General features: G+C 41.7%; 1 protein-coding gene and 1 long non-coding RNA gene across 4 annotated transcripts in view; one reads left to right on the forward strand and one right to left on the reverse strand.

Annotated features, from left to right (window-relative positions):
- The window catches only part of CREB1 (cAMP responsive element binding protein 1), a 40781-nt gene that overhangs the window by 16000 nt on the left and 766 nt on the right, over positions 1-24015 (reverse strand). The window contains exons 2-5 of one of the 3 annotated variants that reach the window (XM_021399704.1): positions 7209-7344; positions 6083-6204; positions 2503-2649; positions 461-561 (exon numbers count right to left, since the gene is read on the reverse strand). In XM_021399704.1, coding sequence (XP_021255379.1) covers positions 461-561; positions 2503-2649; positions 6083-6196 — 362 coding nt within the window. In that variant the 5' untranslated portion in view covers positions 6197-6204; positions 7209-7344. The remainder of the gene's footprint in view (positions 1-460; positions 562-2502; positions 2650-6082; positions 6205-7208; positions 7345-24015) is intronic. The other 2 variants (XM_021399703.1, XM_021399705.1) reach the window with 2 other exon arrangements.
- On the forward strand, positions 7368-17948 carry LOC110400088. The gene is made up of 3 exons (XR_002439614.1): positions 7368-13484; positions 13728-13791; positions 14964-17948. It is a non-coding gene; the product is annotated as an uncharacterized LOC110400088 (long non-coding RNA).

Below are 24015 nucleotides of genomic sequence, written 5' to 3' on the forward strand. Positions count from 1 at the left end.
CTCTCTACCCCCAGGCAGATCGACACTTCCTGCCAGCTTGGTGTTGTCTGCAAACTTACTGAGGGTGCTCTCAATGCCCTCACCCAGGTCATCAATAAAGATATTGAAAAGGACAGGCCCCAGCACTGACCCCTGGGTAACATCACTCGTGACTGGTTGTCAGCTGGATTTAACTCCATTAAAGCTACCTCTAAGGTACCTAGCAAAACAATACCTCAGTGTTTCACAAATTTTGCAATCATCTTATTCTCAGCTTATTTCTGGTCTTAACTGAGTGCACCAGCAGAGTTTTCTTTCTCCTCCTCCTATTTGCATACCTCTTTATATTCTACTCCATGGAAAGACGTTGCAGAAGAGAGATTTCAGTAAATCTGAAAAGAACTATAGAATCCCACCATTCGGCTCCCCATGTGAAGAACACATCCACCAAGCAAAATGCTTCTGCTTTTAACCTGCTTACCTGTAGGAGGGTCGTCTGGAAAGAATTTCTCTCCGTTTCTGTGAGTCTGTGACACTGTCCACTGATTCCTGTGAATCTTCACTTTCTGCTATAGTTGAGATCTGAAAATAAGAACAGCAATCAAATTTAACAGGACACTTCTAATGCCTTCATTTTAAGGAATTGCTGACATGATGCATGTACTATACACTACTACTACCTATGCAATGAAAAGAAAGGGCAGGCTGCTTAAAAGTAACAGTGAAGAATGACCAGAGCCAGGTATCTACCCATGAGAATGTCTCTTAGAATTTAAATACTACAGTAAGAGAATACAAAAATTAGTCCCAAACAGTTTTTGTTTTTCATGATTTCTTCCTTTTTTCCATTCATTTTGAGGGAACAAAAGAGGAAGTCAGTCAGATTTAGGGAGAGAAAAACTAAAAGCAAATTAAGAAAGGACGCAGAAAGGTTAGAAAGAGCAAAATAATGAAATTGAGAAACAACAATTTATGAATCACTGTATGGATATTTTACACAAAGACTGCTTTTACTTTTGGGAAATCATCAGGAAAATGTCATGCCTGAAGATGCTAAAAAATAACGCAGTGCTGCAATTCTGAAAATCGGAGCTAAAAATAACTTACAAAGATTTATAAGGGAAAGTTAAAATGTTTCTAACAACCGTAGTTCCATAGTTTTAAATTCAAAGTGTGCCAAAAATATAAAAAAATCTCCAACACATAAACTCTTGAGACCATTTTCCAAACGGCTATTTTCATGTTACAAATATACAAAGCTCATGATGGTGAACAGCAAAATGCTCATGTGAGAAACATAGCGCTCAGCCTGATTTTTTAAGCACCGCAGGGAAGACACTTAAAGGATCCAAAAGCTTGCTGGTGTCCCAATCTCAGTTATCAGATTGAGGGCCTAGACAGGTCCAAGGCTGACAGTGAAATACCATGCTTTGTGTATCACAGCATTCCATACACATTCGTCTTGTGCACTGAGCCAAGTGAATGCCAATCATGATTTCATTGTCAGTCTCTTATCTTCCACCCCTGGGCTAGTAACTTGTGCACTTATCCGAAAACTGCTTGCCTCCAATAGATTAAAACTCTAAACTTTTAACTCCATCAGCTGAAGAGGGCAGAGCCTGCCAGAAACTCATCATTAAAGTCAACAAGGAGTAAATAAAGATTATAATCAAAATGACCCAGTTTTAAATTATGCATGCCTTATTATTTCAAAAATAATACCCAGCTAGGTATCTATCAAATAATCACATTGTCTACCTTTCAACGTTAACTTTTTTTTTCCTGAGCTCAGTGTACTATCAGCAGAGGAATGATGTACAGTCCTTGTCCTGTGTAGCTGCCCTAAGTAATTCCTGTGCTCAGTAACAGTGGACTTGAAATTGTTCCAAAGAAAAACAAAATAAATGACTATGGGTTTTAAGATTTCAGATTACTTTTCTCCTAAGTCTTCAAGCTCTCTCTTCATTCATACTGCATTACCTTTCTTGTTTTACAGAAGAAAAACAACATTCAGCGGTTAAATTTAAAGATTATCTTTATGAGGAGACCAGTTAGTGTATTTTAAGGGCCATAAACATAGAGATGTGTTTTGAAAACCAATATAAATATTTCTTGAGGCAGCAAAGACTCTCATCCCAGAATATCAGGCTCACTAATGATTAACAGATTACATTATAAAAAAACTGCTCTTGTTCACTTCAGGACAATATTAACGCTTACACTCCTACTGTGTGAAAATGAAGTAGAGGGAAAAAATTAAGAAATACTGAAAGAAAAAACAGTAGCCTGTTAAACTCCCCAACCAAGTTCTAGAGGGAAATGAAACTCAGTGATGAATTAAAGTTAAAAGTGGTTAAACCAGAAGAGAAAAAAGTCACAGAGTAGCAAATACGGTACAGACTTTGCTTTTAAATTCATATAAGCAAAAACATAATCAAGGACACGAGCCCACTAGAAAGCAACAAACTGGCAGGACCATTCAGAAGGCGCAGTTCGCGTATTAGGAAGTTCTTCAGCAAGTACCTGAACTGTCTGGACCTGTGGAGACTGAATAACTGATGGCTGGGCAGCCTGAATTACGCCGTGCACTTGAACTGTCTGCCCATTGGGCAGCTGAACTAAGGTCACCGTGGGTGCAGAAGACGTTGCGTGAGCTGCTGGCATAGATACCTGCAATGTAGAGACAGTGAACAAAAGTTAGGTTATTGCAGAATCTTATTTCACTATCAGGAACACTTTCTGGTGAACAAGTTACGTCTAATCTAGACATCAGCTAGATGACCCAAATGTTTCAGAGTAATACAAAAACCCCTGAACTGTCTATGCCCAACATCTGACCTACTTTCCAAATTAATCTAATGCAGAGTTTCTGCAGGCTCAAAATATCACCTCTAAAACCATTGACAAGAATGAGAGAAACACAACTGCCTCTATTTTGAGTAACCTAATAAAAACATATTAACCTTCAGTTACTTCAGTTACACTCTGCTAGGATTTGGGTGTACTCCTACTGACACTGCTGAGTCAAAGGCAGAAACGTATGGGAGTGGAACTATTTTTGTTCTCACTCAGGAAGATGCGCAGTTATTTGCCAGATGTAAGATGTCAGAATTTTTAGAGAGTCATATCTTTCAGACTTTAAATTAGAGACTGAACCATACTGAGCAGCTGGCAAAGTCCATTTAAATAAAGAAAATCAACCACGTGTTCAGATGGAAAAAACAGGGGGCTGCTGAGGAACAAAAGATTTGCAGGCAGTTATCCAGCCTAACCAGTCAACACAAACCCTGCTCTTAGAGCTATTTCGTTTATACGAGGAAAAATGGCCCAACTCTTAAAACCTCAGTTCCTACACACACCTTCATTTCTAAAGCACAGAGCTCCAGGCAATGGCTATGCCTGCAGTGATGTGCCAACTGTGCAGGGCAGAGCATGGCACTGTGCGTGCAGCCTCACAGCCCTGCGCAGGATGCGGCCCCGAGGACAGCGCTCCCCAAGCAGAGCTGCTCTCGCCATGTGGAGAAGTCTCGCTTCTTAGCTGTGCCAAGTGACACGAACCACAGCGGGCGACCGGTGGGCTGTGCATGGGGGCTGCTCCGTGGCTGGGCAGGCACCCCAGGACGCAGTCGCGCTCGTCCCTGGTCCGGTGTCACAACACATGCGGTCATGCCCGGGCTCCTGGCGGGCAGGGCGGTGCTAGGGCTGCCACACTTGTGCTGGGACCCAGGGTTGCTCCTTACTCGCCATCACAGCCCTTGGAAAGAACTCGCAGGCCATGCCAGGGTGGCGTTGCTCACTAGCCAGCCTGTGCCTAGACACCTACTTTTGGACAAGTGGAGTCTTCTGGTGTGTAATGGCATTTTCAAGAAATTCAATCCATTGAGCTACAGTGGGAGAAGGGGTTCTACTGCCATCCTGCCTTAATCCCAGAGAACTGCTGTATGCAGACCGCAAATTCTCTGCTGTCCTCATGGATGCACGGTTCTCAAAATACTACAACAGCTGATCTCTGAATCTCCATAAACATCCGTCATTTACAAAGAAATCTTGCTCAACAACAGAATTAAGGGGAATTTCATGTAGATCTCTCTCCTCCACAGCTGTCCTTCCCTAATCCACAATCTGCGTTTGCCTTTACCTTCCTTTTTTATGAAAATGGCTGCGGCATTACATGGCCGTGCTTAGCTCACAGGAGAGAAACTGGGACTGGGATTAGCGTGAACACGCTTCCCTCTGGCAAATCATATTCCTTCACCAAGTGACCTTTTTTAATACTGCACGTCTGACTGAACAGTCCTTGGCAGTGACAGCAATGCTGATCAACCGGAGGCTACGCTGCGGCTGCACGAAGCCAACAGCAGAATGCAACTTCCGCAGATGTCTCTGACTCATACCTTGTGGAACTGGAACGAGTTTCCTTTTGATTCTGAAAATTACCCTGAGCTAGCTAAAAACACAAAATTTAAACTTGTAAGGGGGTGGCCTTACAAGAAGTAATGAAAGATTAAATTAACGTAATTAGTTATTTAGACTTGCCTGAGCCTCTGAGGGCACTCCCTCAGCACTGTCACATCACACATTAAAAACATCATATTAACCTAACACTGCTGATCAGAATGAGACAAGGAATTGTGTGTGGACTGTTCAGTCCCCTCCACAAAGAATATAAAATTTGGGAAATTGCCAAGGTGCAAATAATACAGTGAATGACAATAGGGGAATTAGGGAAACTATTGCACACTTGCTTGTGGTTCACAGGGGTTTTAATAATAACTGCATAGCATTTTCTTACTCAAAAAAAAAATCTCATTCAAGCACCAGGGTAATTTTGCCCAAGTGAAGTACATTCGATCCACTACATACTGCAAGTTTAGCTACCTGGAAGCGAATGTGTCAGCACGCAAATGTAAAACACGCTTCCTTCTCCATACTAAATCTTAACACATACTGAGTGGGAAGCGGCTTACTGGTTTTGCAAGAGAAATAAACGACTTTCACTTAGTTGACACTGAAGTGGTATTCACACCACCTACATTCTGTGCCTAAGTTAGACAGTGAGAAAACTGCCCAAAGAGGCAAGCTGGTGCAGGGCAGCTGGTGGTCTGAAATTCACACTACAGCTCTACTGAACTAAAAGCGCCCTGTGCATTTTAACAGCTCGGACCCCTGTGCTATCACTTGAAAGGAAGTGTACTGAGTTTACCGAGAGGTGAAAAGACTTCTTAGAGATATTAATCATCTGTAAAATGCTACAGAATTCAACACTTGTGCCACTTAAAAGACATCGAATTCCCCACACTACGTGATCTAAAAAACATGCTAGCTCTTTGCAAACTGCAAATAGTTTTAAAATGAAATTGTTAAAGGAGAGACATGAGAGACTCTGTATTCGTTTTACACAATGGAGTTACTTCTGCCAGCCATCAGTGTATGCAAGAATGAAACTGGATTCCAGAATTAGAGACGTAGCTGGAATTGCATAATTTCTTGTCTCTCCAAAATAATTTGGGGATAATGAATGATCTACTTCTGCCTCTCTATGCGGTGAACAATTCTGTGAAATTCCATCGGATAAGACAAGCTGTCAGATTCCACGTTGTTCCATTTACTTGATCCTAATGTTTACAATACTCATCCCATCTGATATGATGTTGTATTTTCTGTACTATTTAACTGGATTTTCAGTTTGTTTCCTTCAGAATTAAACTGATTGTTATAGACAAGTTTCTAACAGAAAATACAACAACAAAACAATCCAGTCAATATCAAAAGACAATAAATTACATATTTTGAAAAAAACCCAACCTTTCAGTGTTACGGTTGTGGTAAAGAATGACAGAAATAATTTAATTAATATTAAATATTCTGTTAAAATTACAAAGTTTACACACATACAGTTCTTCAGAACTAACATTCTAGAATGATGTGAAGTTAAAAATTTCTAATGCTACAAAAATCTGAAGACAAACATTAATGGAACTATACGTAGCACCTATTTCAGAGTCTTATCAATAGGACCTTTACTCAGGCCCACAAGCAGACATTATCCCTCTTAAAAAAAATTACCCAGTAGGTAAAGCTATTATACCATATTGTTTTATACCTGGGCTAACGTTGCAATCTGTGGTTGTGCCTGTACTGTCATCTGTTGGGTTTCTGCCTCTGTAACGGCTGCATCTCCACTCTGCTGGTTCTCTGCTCCAGATTCCATGGTCATTTAGTTACCTACAATCACAATATTTGTCATAAGTCTGTGTTGGTATGCAGTTCCATTACTCTTAGTGGATCTGGTAGCAATCACTGCGTCTCAATTCCCATTACTACATACTAGCTTCATTTGCATATTAAAATGGTGCCAAACTATTAGCATTCAGGGAAAATTTTGCATGCTATGTGTCTGCCTCAGGTTCATTTTCCTACGTGTAATGTTTCTGGAAAACTGGTCCAGTTTCCTCCAATAATTGAGATCAGAAAAAAATGTGCTTTGCTCACGTTAAAAAAATTGCTTGGGCAATTGTACTATGATGATCTAGTACCTCTGTAATTTGGAACAGTGACCCACAGTTTGTCAGGAAGCCTCAGTGCCCAGGCAAAAATATGCCATAATTAAGTCTTAAAAGCATTCCTGCAACAGCCCTCCCTCTTCCCATCACTACAGTTTGCAGGTAACCAACAGCAATTTCTGTGTTGGGTACTTAGCTTTCAGTCTTCTGAGCTAAATACGCAACAGCTCCATACACATTTTTTCCACAGCCAGAATGTGCAAGGGTCTATGCCACAGTAACTAAAGCTTTTCCACTCTGCAGGTTTCAGATCAGTATACATTACGATAGAAGCCATTCCCAGAAGAACCTTAATGCAGCTGAGTATTTTTAAATTAAGAGGTACACAGTAGTTCATCATGACCTACGTTGTGTATCCTATACATTTTCCAATATACATACATTTTTAAGCAATAACTGTGTAAATCTGGATCACTAGAAAACACAACTCTATAAAAAGAGGTTGCATAACTCCCAAGCCCCAGCATGTAGGCAGTGTGTAATGAATGCTAAATTCTGCACTGATCTCTGAGAATTACTTTTCAGTTCTTCTTTAAATACTGATAAGTAAATATTTAAAATCTAACAAAGACCTTCAAAATACAAGGAAACCTTTCCAACAGGGATACAGTAATACAATACTAAAACACAGAACTCCCAATACCAAGTAAGAGGAATGGCCATTACCTCCACAGCCACAATACCAATCTCGTGTACCGCTCTGTGCTGCCCAGTTACTCAGGCCTCTCTCTACCCAGCGGCACCACAGCTCTCCAGAGCAGGAGCAAAACCACCAGTTGAGCATTTCTGCTTTCGGGAGGGCCTGGAGGCAGAGGATGCTCAGATCAGTAGGAAGGTGGAAAGAAGGAGAAATACCCCTCTCCCTCTGGAACATTACTGGCCCTCTGAGAAAAAGACTTAGGAGAGTCAATACAGGTGGCAGTACCAGGATCACTTTTGAGATACTTCATTTTAAATCTAATCTCAGAGAAATGTACATTTTAGTACATTTAGCTTCAGTATCATAGTGATGAGAACACGCCCAGGAGACAGGTTTCCTAAAGCAGTGGGACCACAATTCAAACCCCACAATAACATGAAATTTCCGTCTCTTAGTAAATGACTGCTAATCAGCAAAGATAAAACAGCATTTCAAAGTAGTAGCTGCATCTCGCATAAAGAGAAAGCAAGTCAATGTACACAAAGCAAAATCTGTATACTTACTATTGAAAAAGATTATTTAGACAGTACATTTGTGCATATGAAAACAATCAAATGTGGTTGCACGTAACAAATAATTCGTTCCAACATCAGTTTATAAACCCTTAGGAAGTGAAAAGAAGCAGAGTAATTAAACTTGATTTTCCTTAAAAACAAACAATGAAAAAAAAACATTTTTGGAGAATGGAAGTTAACTTCTTCCAAGCACTGGAATTTTGTTCCGCCTCTCCCTCTTGTCACAGTTTTACATTCCACATAAAACAGACACCAGTCTGACAAATGCCTACAGATAAAAAACTCTAACTATAGGTATATAGTTGTAAACAAGTCATGAAAGAAATTCATTGTGAACTCACTGCCTTCTAAGTAGTCTACATTACCATTTTTATAAGAATGTCAAGGATAGCCTGTGTCCATGCAAATACTACCAGCCCATTCTTTCCAGCAGCACCCGGTCTCTTCCACACTGCATTTCATCTTCCAGAAAGCACAAAGGAAAACCCCTGCACTATTACTATTTATAATACACATTACCAAACAGTTCTTAAAGGTGTCAGTAATTACATCATTTTAAGTGCTTTTCTCTAACACGTGAGTTTATTTTATTCATTTTAGTCCTCCATGTCACACATCCTTTTTATTTTAGTGTTTTCAAATCAGAGTAGTAGAGGTTTCTCTTTGATTTTTATCATTTTCATGGAGGTGTCTAGTTTGATCCCTTTTTTGTGTGCTTGCCAGCCAGTTTGCCTAAGGTAAGAAAATCAACTTAAGAAGATACAGTTTCCCAGCTATGAATTCAAATATGTTGCAAAACTAACAATGGCTTTGCTTGCTGATAGAAACTGTGACTCCAGCAAGGAGTCAATCGCTACATAAAAGGGATTCGAAATAGATTAAATGTGTACAGTGAGAAGTTCCTTGAATCAGAGCCTTACCAATGTTCACACAGGTAAATGTTGCCAAGCTCCTGTTGATACACATGTTTTTGTAGGGAGAATTTCCAATCTTCTCATACATTATTAAGGAAAAGACTTCTGGTTTTACAAGCTTGGTTTCTACACTTGTGTCATGTTTGTACATACTGCTGTAAGTTTTAACTGTTTGAGGTACACTCTCCTCTAAATTACCAACGTTTTGGAAACAGAATTCTTAACCTGAGTTGTAAACACCTAAAAGGAAGATCCTTATAACACACAGTAAGCACTGAGCAATGCAGGAAGCTGCCTGCAAAATTTGCATCTTGACACATGCAGTTTGAGCAAGTTTCAGGGGTGACCTGTAGGGGCTTTTTGGACAAGCTTCTTAGGTTATTTACAGATTCTAAGTATTCTTGAATCTGGCTAATTTAGCATGCTCTTACACCTCAGAGTATTTGTATTCTAAGATCTTCGCTACTACCTTTTACTATAAATTGTGAGAAAAAGAGGGAATTGTATCAGTGAGCACTGTGGCTTCACACTCCAGATACACTGGCTGTTTCATTGTTTCACATTTGTTTCAACAGCACAGTATTAAAAGAGTGACAAGGTACACAAGACAAGGCACTTAAAATGTAAATACTTTTAAAAAGTGCATATCACTGCATCAAGCACGACTCATTTCAGAAATGTTCTTTCAAAAATATTTGTTAAATGTATCTATCTAAATGAAATTACCAAGTCTTCACAGAACGCAGCCATCAGTTTATCGACTGTGTGGTTGAGCGAAAGACTGTAATGGCTATAAGACTATAAGGTTATCAATTCCTATTAGTTGTTGCAATTCACAGCTGTAATTCACAATTCCTCCCTGCTTCCAGGCTGCTTTCCAACTTGTCAAAAAAGGACTCCCACTTTCAGAAAAACAGTTATTGGTGCAGTTCATTTTGAATTAAGCATTCCTAAATGAAACTAAAGGAAAACAAACAAACAAACAAAAAAAACCAGTTAGCTGTAACAACCAGAGTTGAAAAAGTCAGGACTCTGCTTGCCTGGGAATGAACTCTGAACACAGGTTAAGAAAGCTGACATGATCACTTGGTTAGATATGGTTTAACTCAACACTTATATTTAACAGATAAATTTCTTTATTAGTTCAAAAGAACTAGTATCATTTAATGTACTTACTAGCAAACTGAAATTCCAGAGATGAGCATCTAAACAGCAAAACACGCAGCTGACACCCACTAATTCACTTTAATCAAATCAGTACTGGGAGAAAGAAGTTCAGCAGAAGCTAACTAACTGTACTAAGCAAAGCTGCACTATCACAGCACTAAGACATTAAGCACAGAATTAAGATAATGAACACAAATAGTTGCAGAATGCATAGGAAATTCTGAACTACATACACTGCAAAACAATCCAAATAAATCTGTCTCGTTCATAGCATAAACCTGGGAAAGGGCTCTGGGCACTACTGCTTCTAGTTCGTCTCAGGTTTCTGCCTGACATGTACCTATGACAAGAAAAGCTAAGATGCTAGATTGCAAAAGTAATAAGGTGCAGGGGAGACTTAAAATATTCTGTTCGTGTAAGTGGGCCCTGTCTATCAGCTGGATCGCAGTGCAGAGGCTGGCAGCCCACCATGGAAATGGGTTTTGTGGAATTTGGGTGTTCAGAGAAAGCAAACATTTGAGGAATGAAGGCCTGTACCTGTGGTATTAGGAGGCTGCAAAAAAACCTGAGTTATTTACCTCAGAAAGACGTGCACCAAACATTTCAAAAACACAGAAAGTAAGCCAGAAACATTCACTGCCTGAATATAAAACAGCAAAGCTAAAGGGCAGCAAGTTTAAAAGTGTAAAAATAAAAATATTTACTAAAAAAAAGGTGAAAATTGGTACTTTATGTACTGCACAAAAAGGCCACTGATGCTGATAAGCAATTTATCAGGATTCAAATAGGGTTAGACATGCATATGGATAACAAGAATATCCATAGTAAAGGAGATTATTTCATACAAAAAAATGTGCAGAACTGAAAGGAAGATAACAACGAGTCAAGATTTAAAATAATTTCTAATCCTTAAAAAATCAAATAAAGACTTTCACGAGGGGGCAGATTATGAAGCATTTAATTCTTGTAGTTGCCAGTACTGCCGTGAGGGACTCTGTGATCTCCAGTACCTTAGACAGGATGCTGAATGAGGTGACCTGCAGATAACAGTTATCTCTGAGCACCAATGCTGTACGTTCAGAGCATGAGTACAGCCACCTCCCTTCCTGTCTTCAAACTCAGGAAGATATAACTGTCTTCTCACAGATTTCCTATCTTCATTCCACAGTACACACCTATTGCCACTTACTCGGCCTCCCTGGTATACCTCGCTTTCTTACTCCTTGTATCTCCTACCCCAGATACCCCTACAAACTCCAGCATCTCTCCCAGATGTGATGTCCCACGCCCTGGTCCCTGCCCACTCCTTGGTACCAGAACCTTGCTTACACCTACCGCAGAGCTTTCCTGCTCTGTAAAGACAGTATGTCACCATGTGGGACCAGACTGAAGGAAAGAAGACGGAGCCCACTTCCCAACCACCGCTAAGTCCAGGAAGCAAAGCATCAGTGCTGTGGATGCTACAGCAGATAAAACCTTCTCTAAGTGAGGAAGGTCCAGAGTGCCGCAAAGCTGCGAGGCAGCGTGGATCAGCCGGTGTACTCGGGAGTCACTGTGGCAGCCCGCTCACAGCAGGCATGGCCGCCACCTGAACTTACTAGGCCACACACTTCCCAACTTTGAAAGGTCTCTTTCTCCTCCACAGCTACAGGACAGCTTTTGCTTTCACTTTATTCAAGTACCGAACCAGATTTTGAAGAGCACCACAACAGCTTCCAATACCAGCAGGGAGCAGACCTGACAGACACAGGCCCACTAGCGCAGCATGTGCCACGTCCAGTCAGGGGTTGATCCGGTCACCCCGTCAATGTCACTGCCATGGCCATGCTGCTCCAGGCCAAGCTCAGCCTGCGACCACTGAGCTGCGTGCAGCAGCACAGTGCCAGGGTAGCAGCTACACACAGAGAGGTCTACATGTATTAAAAAGAATAAATTGTTTCACAAAGCATGTTCCTTTCACAGAGACTGCTTACAGCTTCTTGTCCCGAATGTGAGCAGAGTTTTCCCTCCTTCTGCATTCCCTTCATTTTATTATCTTCAGCAATCTTTAGCATGAGACGGATTTGAGGATGTTCAGACAAGAGAATAAATACGGTAACAGTTTTGTTTGATGCTTTAACATGAACGCTGCATACATGCCAGTCCTGATTTCAGCAGCTGTTCTGAGTTCTGGAAGGCTCCTCCGAAGCGAGCACAAGTCTGTTCCTCAAGCAGTGCTAACTATGGCCTATATTCTGATTTGTTCATAGCAGGCATACCAGCACCATTGTTCAGAAAGCACATACAGCTCTGCAGTCCACAGTTACAGGAATTCAGCTCACTCTGTATTTACTACATGTGGCTCTATTAAGCCACAGATCTACCATGAAAGCACTGAAAAGTCATCAAACACCACTCCTGTGTGCTATAATTTGTTTTCACCTTTTTCAGTGTAATTACTGAGGACATTCACTTGCAATCTATAAACATTTCCACTGTTACTTCACAGTGTGGCAGCCTTTTCAGCTGCTGCTGAGCAGCTGCTCTATGAATTCTATTCAATCTCTGTCAGACTGAAAAATAATTTTATTTACTGCTAACACACGAGACTTCAAATAACCACTGATAAATGTGCAGCGCAATGAGACAGGCCCATAATTATCTCTCTGTCACTAATGACTACACACAAATTGCAATTTTTATCTGAGCTTCACTGTCATTCTAAGCTGTCACTGCCACTGCCCTCAAGTGCTTGTTCCTGTCCCGCTCTCTCCTTCGGGTGACAGGAGACTGTGCACCACACTGTGAACACAACTTAGGATTCTTCTTAAAACTGCTTTCCACCACTCCCCTGAACCTGTTCACCATACAGCCACTCATGATTAGGCTGCCTTCAGCTCAGGGCAGTACAGGGGCTGGGCAAGTGAACTGGAAGTGTGAGTACCAGAAGGGCCTCAATAACCACTTCTGTAAAAGATGCCAAAAATGGATAGGATTCCCCAAATAGTTGCATTCAAGCACAGCTATCTGTGATGCAAACAGAATAAAAAGCAGGAAAAATTCTTCTTGTCACTGAAGATAAAATATTTCATCCTGAACTTACAAGAAAAAATGATTCTCAATTTAAAGAGATCCTGCACAAAGTGGAATCATACCATCAGCTGAACATAATGCTCGTGGTCCCATTTCTGGTTACATCAGTGTGATACAAGGGGATGTCTGAAAACACTCTGTTGATTGAATGTAGCAGCAAGAATAAGTAAGGTGAAAATATAGCATTTTCATATAGGTCTCTGAAAAATGCAACCAGGGACCTTGGTTATACTTAACAAACTTTTTTGGCTCATGATTTTTCAAGTAGAACTTCTAATGCAGTTGTAGCTGCATTTTCAAAGTCAGTAAAAATTTCTCATACTTAACAGATTTAGATATCTAAATGACCGTTGTTTTGGAACAAAGTATTTGGTTTGCATGCTCTATCTCCCTCTCACTAGAGAAAAAGCTATGAAATCTAAAAAAAAGGCGGAAGATGTAAAACCAAACTCACAGCTACAGAGTAGAGCACCCAAATGAGCCATCAATTCTAGATTCCATTTTATTGTGTTTGCATAATGGAACGAAGCTGACATTTACCAGGCAGAGGTGAATGAAAATGCACCTGTACAATGTGTGTATGAATGGTGCTTATGCATTCTTCAGTGGTAGATTTTCTTGATTTGCCTCTACATTCTTGACATTGTACTAGTATCCAGAGTTTCTGTCTTCAGGCTTGCTAAAAGGATAAGAGACTCTGACAATAATTAACTGCAATTTATTTCTTGTATCATAAAGTCACAAGAGCATCCAGCAAGCACCTGCACATATGCATAATTTATTTTTAACCTATACTGCCTTTTCTTGCTCAATATAGCACCATCAAGGGACCTAACTGAACTACAAACTTCCCCTTTAAGAATAGGAATGAGGCACTAAAGGTAAGGGTGAACCCTCCCGCTCATCATAAAAAACAAATAAACAACGCCAATATATATACATTCAACTGATAATATGAAAAAAAACTATTTAAGTTGATAACCTGATCTAGTAGGTGGGATAGATCTTGTATGAATGCACCAGTTTTGCCAAGGAGCCCTTCTAGAAGCGTGGGGGAAGAGATGAGAGTAAGTACTTCCTAAGACATTAACAATGAAAAGAAACCAAATGCCTCACTGCTGTCTTATACCTTTCAGTCAGAAATCCCCCTCAAAACTGTTAGACTTCACTTAGCAAAAGAAAAAGCCAAAACAAATTACAGACAAGCTATAAAGTTATTTGGTATCTATTATTACTATTATTTAAGACTTAATCCATAAAGATGTTTTTTTTATAAACGTTCAGTCCTCACACTTAATGCACCTAGGGTATTAAAAGATTAATTCATATGCTTTACGTCTGTGATCATTATGGTAAGATAGAATCATGATAAATATTTATGAGCACCTTTCAAAAATATGTGCAGTAAAAAAATCCTCCAAAAAGTGTCTGCAAACTGAAACTGTAGAGAAAACAGATTTTTAAGGATGACCTAGGCAGTATATACTACCTACTCGTTAAGACTTCAGGAGAACCTGCTTGTTTCTAAGAATTCAATGCATCTTGTAGCTCTCATGCATTTGTTGCCAATGTTATTTATACAGTGCATTTACATACTAACCAACAGTAGCTTACCGCAGCTCACCATCTTTTCTCTGAGATTATTTTTAGAGTATAAAAAGCACCTAATTTTCAACCTGCACTGACTTCTTGTAATTCCTGCAGGCTGTAGAAAGTTTTCCCCTCACAGAGGTGAAACTATGTAAAAATATCAATTGATACAGATCTTATCTCCATGTGCCTACTGAAAGCACTGTGGCTTACTTTGCAATGTGTGGCTGTTGGTAAATCAAAAGTTATCACAACGATACATCTGAACGGTAGTATCTGTAAGCAGACATCTTCAATATAAGATGAGACAAGGGCATCAAATGACTTTTGTTACAGTGTTTGGGAGCCAATGCTCCAGCTGACCACATAATGAACTCGAGAAGCAACTCTTACCAATTGGTACAGGTCTAGAAAATTAACAATAAGCATAGCTGCTCGTAAGCAAGTTTAATTTCTTTCTCAGCTGCAGGCAGAGAACTGAGGATTAGAGTCCATGAGATCTGAGGCTGACCTCTCAACGTGGCTAATGTAACGACGACACCAGACAATTTTTTGCTCTTCAAGTTTAGTGCTGTGACCAGACACTATCCTGATGGCAGTTTTTTAATAAAAAAGGAAGAGACCTCTGCACTAACACTAGTGAAATCTTTCTTTTTTTGTCACTCCAAAGCCTCTGTGATACTGCTGGATGCTGCAGATCGTGCTTCCTTCTGCAAACAGGGGCATCTCATGGAGGCTGGGGACTGCATCTGCTGAGTCCATGGTGAAAGCTCGCTGCACATGTGCATCTAAAAGCCATGTGTTGTATTAACACAGCCTGAACCCAAGTACTGTGACTACAGTAGTAAGTACAAGGAACTAATATCTCTGTTCTGCTCATGACACCCTATGTCCAAGCTGGAACACCCTACCTACCTCTTAACAGGGATCACTAGTTTGGGCTTAGCATCACATGACAGCAGCTGTATGATTCCTGCATAAGGAGGAAGGTTGTGCCTGGCTAGCACAATGAGCAATTCAGAAACTGTGCTCTGGTACCACTCAGCCACAGAGATAGCCAATAAGTAACAAAACCTGCCGTGCTGGTCAACAGGAAGCAGGATGCTTCCCGCCTCCCTTCACCGCAAGCGCCAGCATGTGAAGGTGTTCCAGCAGAGGAGATAAGGCAGTCCAAAATGACAGCAAGGAAAGCTCATTCTGCAAGCAGGCAGATACCTCCTCCCTCCCCAGTGAGAGGGAGAAAACTGGAGGAGGTGTTAGAGAGACCTGTGTCTGTACCAATGATAAAAGCAGTATTCACAACAGAAAGTGATGCCAAGATAGCAAGGTTAAGATCGATCTAAGAAGGTGCATGTGTTCTTTGTTTCCCACTCTGTAGACCTGTCAGGACTTCAAATTTCCTCTTGACCTGCCACAGTAATTCAAACAGATCACATTTGTTTTCCTCCGTATGCATTTCTGTGTCTTATAGCCTTAAACTGCCTCACCAGCCATTCTGGCAGAGCAAGACCAACCTAACTGCTGTGGGACATATTTGAAAACATCTGGATGTGTAGTAAGGTTCTTTGTCTATATGCCAGGCAATCTTTACACATCCCAGCTCAGAGGCATCAGCTGGAGGTGTGGTGGTCCCAAACTGCAGCCGTGCAGAACTCTGCAAGGAGAGACTCTATACACTCAGAGAAAGGCTATCTCTGTGGTGGGGAAGGCACTGGGACTTGCTCTTGGCAAACAACTATGGAGCAATGGCTGGCTGCTCAACAGAATTGAGCAGAAAATGGGAATTCAAACTATGAGGTCCCGGGGTCAACACAAGGGTATTTAATAACAGGCTCTCCTGCACAGGCTTTGCTCTAAATACGCAGAATAGATTTGCACATGTCGGATCACTGGGACCAAAACAAATGCTGAAGTGAACAAGGCTATGGCTCCTTTGAAATCACATAAACATCACCCAGCTCTCTTTTGGTGCTCAGAGCAGATCAGGAATGACACGTTAAAAATAATTGAGCATTACACAGAGTCACAGCAGCCTGGTGAACCTGAGCGCTCCAGACCCAGAGACCAGGAATGCAACAGATAAGTAATACTGCTGCTGTAGCGGAGAATGGAACTGTCTCACTACAGGTGTGTCTTTCAGTGTAATAATTTACATTACATACCAGGTATGACTTAACAGAAGCATATGTAGAAGAGTCATAAAGACAGATACCCACAGAGACACGTTTATTATTACTCAAAATCTTTCACTTTCAAAGTAACTCATTTCCAGAGTAACTGGGTTAATTTTTTAGTGTGAAAATATTAATAGGCACTTCACATTTATCAGGATAGCGTACTGTAAGACTAGAGTCAAGCTGCTTAGAGATTAGACTGATTAAAGATGACATCTAATGTAATATGAATGTAACTTTATATTACGAAACTTAATCTGCTGGAAAGTCCCAGAAATTCAGGGTACTTTCCCATGAATAAAGTAAACGTTTCCCATCCTATTACAACGGAGGGCAACTGCCAGTTTTTAAAGTTCTTTATTTGGTCACCTAAAACATTAAATCAGACATTTGAAACTCATCATCCACTTGAGGTTTATTTTTCATGTAAAAATGTGAGAAAAAAACCTGAGGTTTAAATACTGTCACTTTTGCTGAAGTCACCTCAGCAGAATCCTGCAAACTGAAAAGGGCCAGATGTTGAAATTCCATGGCGGAAGACTACTTTCTTTTTCTCACCATTCTTCTGTCTAAGAGAACTATCAAATCAGTTACGAAACTGAGGGCAAGCATGAAGAGCTTTAGGTATTACCAACATACAATTAAACCTGACAAAATAATTTTATGTAACAATTCGTGTCTGTGCTGAGATTCTGTTTGTCTGTGGGAATGGACGGCTCCATTCCAAATGTTTCTAACCCTCTTTTGAATGCCAGTGGCTAAATAATGTGTTGAAAATGCTAGCTTAGATACTTAGGCTACGAATTCCATAGGTGTATACAATTAAAAAAAATATACCATTCGTTCTGTTTGATCCTTGTAACATATGTGGTAACTGTAGAGTTTAACCCACAGTACAACACAGAGTTCTGTAACTTGGTAAACACTAGGAAGCCTTGTTTAGAAAACACCACCACTTTTAATGAGTTCAGAAAGAAAACACAACCAAACTGATGTTTCAGACCAACGTTTTCACTGTTTTATTAACAGAATATATTAGAACCGGTCATCTGAAAGCAAGATTGAATGATTTATACAAAGCTGATAGTTACCAGATATAAAGACAAATGTCCGAAACAACTTCAAAATAACCTGTACCTGCAGAAGCAACATCGATTTTGTTGTAATAGCTTTGTTTCTTTCTTAAGCGACATTACAGACTAACTTTTTGCTCTGATGCTGCTCTGAAGTGAAAACCGGAATTTTCTATAGTTGGAGTGTTACAGTAGAATATGCCCAGGAATGCACAAGAAAAACAGCACTTTCCTACAAACCTTGCCCTTGTCCAACTTCTGAACGCTTCCAATTCACAGAATGTACTGTAACATGAAAACTGAAAGGCCTGGGGCTTATGCCACAGCTCAGACTTGGAAATACTTTAAATCCTGAAATTGTTCTGGCTGAGTTACATTGAAATTGCTATTGCTTGGTCAGTCAGCCCTGCTCTTGAAAGCAATAGAAGACATCTTATCTTGCTTAGTGTACCAAAATTAAATCTATGACCCGATCTCCCTAAACACCAACTGAAACTAAACCATGACCAAATTCTGTAATAAGCTTATCAGCTGTGTGGGTTCTGTCTTATTTTTCACGCATTTTTGTATATGCATGGACAGAACAGGAAAACTTAAATGAGAACGGTCTTTCATAAGCCTGTCAGGCAGATCTGCTCTGTGTAAGTATCATCTCCATAACCAAGAATAGTTTATCTTGGTTCTCAAATATTTGTGTGGATTTAAGACCTGCATTACCAGTGGGCAACACAACTCTCTGGATGGAACAGAAATGTGCCTTGCTCGTAACTCTGACTTGAGAATGATGGACCTGAATAAGCAGCAGGAACCAGCGATGAACTAGAAAGGGCCAGAGAAAGAAACAGAATCCATGCCTTGCTTTAGTATACAAAAGTGCATTAGCATACAAAAGAAAACCTCTGTTTTGCTTTCTGCAACTAGTCTTAGCTGGCAGCACTGTTCCAGCTCTGTTTTCCTCCTTGTTCCTATTTATTTCTTCCCTCACAGCTGCTGGTGAAGCTGAGAAATAAATGGTACTGGGGACCAATTTGGACTACATATAAAGCAGAAAATACAACTTATCTTTAATAAGTTGGACTTGTTCTCTGATAATTTCGCAACCCCACAAGCAGTTGTACTGGTGCTGCTGCCATGGGAGCAGGAACAGAGAAGGTAAAGCAGAGTTTACCCTGCTGAAGCCTGGCCTGCCCATGGGAGCAAAGTAGATCAGATCATGGACATGGGTGTCATAAGACTGCAGGAAATAACAAAGATGCTGAAGAAAACACACATTCTGTAACGTGAATATTACTGTTTTATTGACAGCTCTCCTTAAGAGTGGGAGGCTAAAAACAGATGATTATTTCTTAAGTATTCAAGGTGGGCTTGCTGAGGACTGGGAAGAATGCCGTATACTTCCGACAGCTCCACCTCTGAGAAAGCAGCTGTCTGCAGCAGGTACCATGCTTCCTTCTCCGCCCACCTCAAGATACTGTGCACTAGTTGTACAGTCCGCAGAAACTTTCTGCTACAACTTTCCTGCCAGTAGTTTCAGCCACAATTCTTATTTTAAAACCTGGAGGAGAGGCTGAAGCAGTTACGTGCAGTAACAGTCAAACTAAAGGCAGCTCAGCACTTGCTCTAGCCTGGGTGCCTCGGGACGGCTGGCAGGACTTACACCGATGTGTTGGGCCTGGACCCTTTCTGGAGCTTTGTCTTTCCCATGAGGCTTGGTTAAAAGCTATCAGATATAGTTCTCCCCATCTGACTGGGCTCCTCACAACCAGAGGGAGTCAACAGTCACACCAATCCAGTCTCTCGAGAAGACTGAAACCCACCTTTCATGAGGAGGAGCTAGTTCAACCACCCAGGTGTCACCAGGCTTTCAAAAAGAAGGGAACTTTCTTCTCAGTTTTCTTTTTATTTAATTCAGCTGAAACACTTGCTGTGTTACAGCTTTCCTAGACACAAGGACAGAGCCCAGCTCCTCCTGTGGCTCACAAACAAGGATGTGCTGCAGCACCCTGAAACAGGCTGTGGTCCAGCTCTGCTGCTGAAGGGAAAAAGTTGTCTTCCTTCTTCCTACAGTCTCATTGTGAATTTGCACCAGTGCTGGTACTAGCAGGATCTCAATCACCAACCAACACAGCTCACTCACGCAGAAGAAAACTGACCTGACAAGTTTTCTCCCATGTCAGTGATTTGAACAGGCTCACTAAATTGTACAACCTAAACTACAGCCTACCTCAGGGATGGGCAAACACCATGCAACCAGGAGCAGGAGGAAGGGAAGGAGCTGTCTGTTGAGAAGATGTCTGTCTGTTGAGAACCACATACAGCTGTATCAGCTCAGATGAAATGAGGGCAGCAGACTCCTGCTGGTACCACGCAGCAGTGTCACTGCACACTGCCCTTTTCCACACCTTCCCTCCCTTGGTATCGCCCAGAAAAACTCGGATGAGTTTCACAGTGAGGAGCAGAAGCCCCACTTTTGTCTAACACTCCAGGCTTTTCTCAAGAGAAGGCTCTCCACAACATACGAAGGATTTAATTTACAAAGCTCGTGTACGTTCCAAGTCTCTTGGAGGAGTGGACAGGCACCAGCAGAGTTTGAGTAGGGGCCAACTACACAGAGCCAGAGAAAGAGTCATCAGGGAAAGGCAAGAAAATACTGCTTCCCATCTATCATTCTAAAATGATATAAAAGTATAAAAGATTGGTTGGATGGGAAGATACTCCATATTCAGCCCTAGGAAAGGTGCAAGGGAAAGCAAAACCAACTGCTATTTGAATAGTGGTAAAGAGTGGGGCAGTATCTACCAGAAAAATGCATGCAGTACCAGAGCCAAAATGTGACAGGAGGTTGTACTGTTGCTGGAGAGATGGTAAAGAAGATTGCAGCAAGGCCCTGTAGAGAACAGGGACAGGAGGTTAGGAGTTAGAGCAGATGAACAACAAAGACCCGTGCTGAGGAAGTGAACACAATAGCTGTTAAACAAGCAGAGCGTGCTTAAGCGAAGTAAATAAGTAGTGCGACAAACAGTACATGCATGTGGTATTAAAGTTTGGGAGCAGCTGCTGTTCACGTTCATTTACTCCTACTATCTAACACATACAAAAACTTACACTTAGTGAAATGATCAAGTGCTGCAACAAAAAGAACGAGATCCATGTGATCCAACTTGGTTATAAACACAGCAACAATCTTAAGAACTTTGTGCAGGCCGCATTTTCTCATTCAGCAGGGCTGCTGCTCAGGCTGCCCCTTGCCTGCTTCTCCCAGCCCCGTCCCTTCCCCTGACGCACTGGCACCGCCACTGCGCAGCCCTGCAGCAACTAGGGCAGGGCACTGGCCTGGGGAAATACAACCCAGCCTGACAGAAAACATGACCCAGACTTACAGTTCTTCCAAATGAGGGATAAAAAGGCTTTACTGATAGCCTTCCTGACCAACCAAGCTGTCACTGGGACAGCACTTACAGGATCAGAGGCATCTGTACACATCACTTCAACTCCCTCCTCCAAAAAGTGTGGAAACCTCAAGGGCAGACATTTCTGTTTCATGCTCCTGCACGAAGGCAGCTTTAAAATAGCTCACTGTAAGGCCTTCTGCAGCTTTACCTAACGTAGCCAGCGCAGCCCGGTCTGACTGATGGTAGCGGTCAGAAGAGCAACTGGAAGGACTCTCACATGTTTGGAACTACTGTTACATTTTTCACCATAGTCGCAGATTCATAAGAAAAAGCAAATCTCAAAACATTCTCATGTATGCTTATTATCTTAAGGGGTGAAAGAAATCCTTGAGCTACGCATTTTGCTTAGAATCACTGAGACTATCTAACAGGCATCTGTGCTGCTTAAAAACTGCATGGATGTAAGTTTAAACAGCACACAGAGCAACAAACCTCCTCAAAATGCCTTACTCTCTGAATCCTGTGGATTCTCTGGACCCAGCACTGCCAGAAAGAGATGGCAGCAGCAGGACACGAGCAAATCCCTGTCTGTTTGCAAATGCTGCTCTACCTGGCAAACCCCAAAGAGCAAGCAGAGCCAGGGGCATTTCATCTGCACAGCTCACACAGCAGTTCTAGAAGCACGAAAAACCAGAAGGTGTTGTGCTCCTCCTCACCTTTTTAACCACGGTACTACCAAGCGGCTTACAAGTTTTGAAGAATAAAATAGGTGTCAGTGCCTTACTGCTGGGAGAAGTGCAAAGAAAATCACTAACCACGAGCTGATCAGGTTTTCATCATCACCGTGAAGTGTGACCGCACAGACTGCAGATGAGGCCACACAATTTTTGATTAGAGAAAAACCAGGGCATTGCCATGAATTTCCACCTGCAAACAGGCAAGGAAGCAAAGCTCGAGCCCAACTCAGCAGGGTTGTTTCTCTCGCTGAGGATTACTGTCTTTTTCATGAAACTGACTTTAGATTACAAGCAGAAAGCTGGCAAGGCCTTCTGACTGCAGCAAAGCCTTGAGAAGTGTGGCATGAGTAACTGATCTCCACTTGCTAAGAGATCCTAAAATAGAGGTGAAGTGTGAATATCCCATTAGTTGCACAAGGGTGTCAACAGAAATTCCCCATCAGGGCCTCAGCTGCTATCAAAGCCTGCACCCAGCAGGCTGCAGCCGCACACGGGCAAGAAGTGTTCACCTCCGAGCGCGGCCCAACCGCTACTTTCCAGAGTATTTTACATTTGATATTAGGACCAGCAATAGCTACACCAGTATAAGCTTCCAGGAAACAGGCAGTCTGATGACTTGACAACCTAAATTAGATGCTTCTAAATTTTCTGCATCAACAGATTGCTCTCCTCTGTCAGACCATTCCTCGCACCCAGGGCAGCAGGCACCTTACCACCAAAGCCACGGGGGAGGATCGGATGCAGACAATTTATGGGAGATCCAGACACAAAGCTGGGAGAATTAATTTTAACATTTATATTCTATCAATGAAATTTTAAAAAATATTATATTCGTCTTTCCTGCACTTAAATATCTGATGCTGGGTCACCTGACAGCAATGCGTAGCAAACACAACCTCCTGCCTGCTGCTCTTCCCAACCTGACCTGTGAGGACACACGGAGCTCACGAAGATTTGGTGTATGCGTTAGAAATCATGGATCTGAGAGTCCTCCACTCTGTCACGAAACAGCATGTTTGGGGGATAAGTAAAGTGCCGTGTTTCTAAAGCTACAGAAAGTACTATGTAAGGAATTACTGTCACGTTTCCAAATATTTAAAATGAAGTGCATATTTCATCAAACCAAGAATGAATGAAATACACCAGCCACTACAAATTGTTTAATCACCACCAACAGCTACACTGCCTGCTGACACCTGCAGATGTCTATTGTTCAGTTACAGCTTTAGGAACCCTCTATTACAGAGAGCGAGAAGCAATGTGGAACACCCTTGGCATTTATGTTGAAAGTGGTGAAAGTGACAGAACACAGTGATTTGCACAGAAGGCTATCCGCATACTTCTGTGAATCACTAATATCTGTCTTGAACAAAAATTTGTTTTGGTGACTTACATTTTACTACAAAAACAAAACCAAAAATATTCATTGGTGATGGAAAAGGGACCAAGTACAGATGCAGTATTTCAAAAGATGAGTGCTTGGTGCTCACAGCGGGCTTGCAGTTGCTTAACATTCCTAGGTCAGTCTCTAGTACTTTATTTAAGAAACAGGAAAATTGTTTCTAACCCCAGGAAGAGATGTTTTTCATAACAGTGTTACTCCAAAAGCATTGCAATACTTAAGAGGGAGAATTAAAAAAAAAAAAATTCTGGAAAGAAAAGATATACAGTCTGTAAAAAAATAATAATATATATATATCCTTGTGTATACTTGAGAGGTGTAATAACCTTCGGTTAAAATACATTTTTAAGAAGATCCGATTGCCACGTCACTTTTACTTATTGCTGTACACAGAGAAGTGGATATCCAGGTTTGGAAGCGGGAATAGAGTCTTCTATCCTAGGTAACAAGGCGGGAATGGCCCGCAGCTGCGGCACCGGCGGCGGGCGAGCCGGCGTGGCGTGGGAAGGCGCCGTCGTTGACATTTGCGATTAAGGCGCGGACAGAGGTCGGATCCCGCCGGTCGTGCGGCACTCGGAGCCGCGGGGCGCTGGCACCGGCAGCTCCCGAGCGGAGGCTGACCGCCGCGGCCGGGCTCAGGTTCGCTGCGGGTTAAAAATACCGCCGGGCGCCCGGCTCCGCTCGGAGGTGTCGGGTGCCGGCGCGGGGCCTCCTGCAGGCGGGCCGGGCGCGGGATG

Source organism: Numida meleagris, chromosome 5 (assembly GCF_002078875.1).
Source record: "Numida meleagris isolate 19003 breed g44 Domestic line chromosome 5, NumMel1.0, whole genome shotgun sequence".
Taxonomy (NCBI): Eukaryota; Metazoa; Chordata; class Aves; order Galliformes; family Numididae; genus Numida; species Numida meleagris.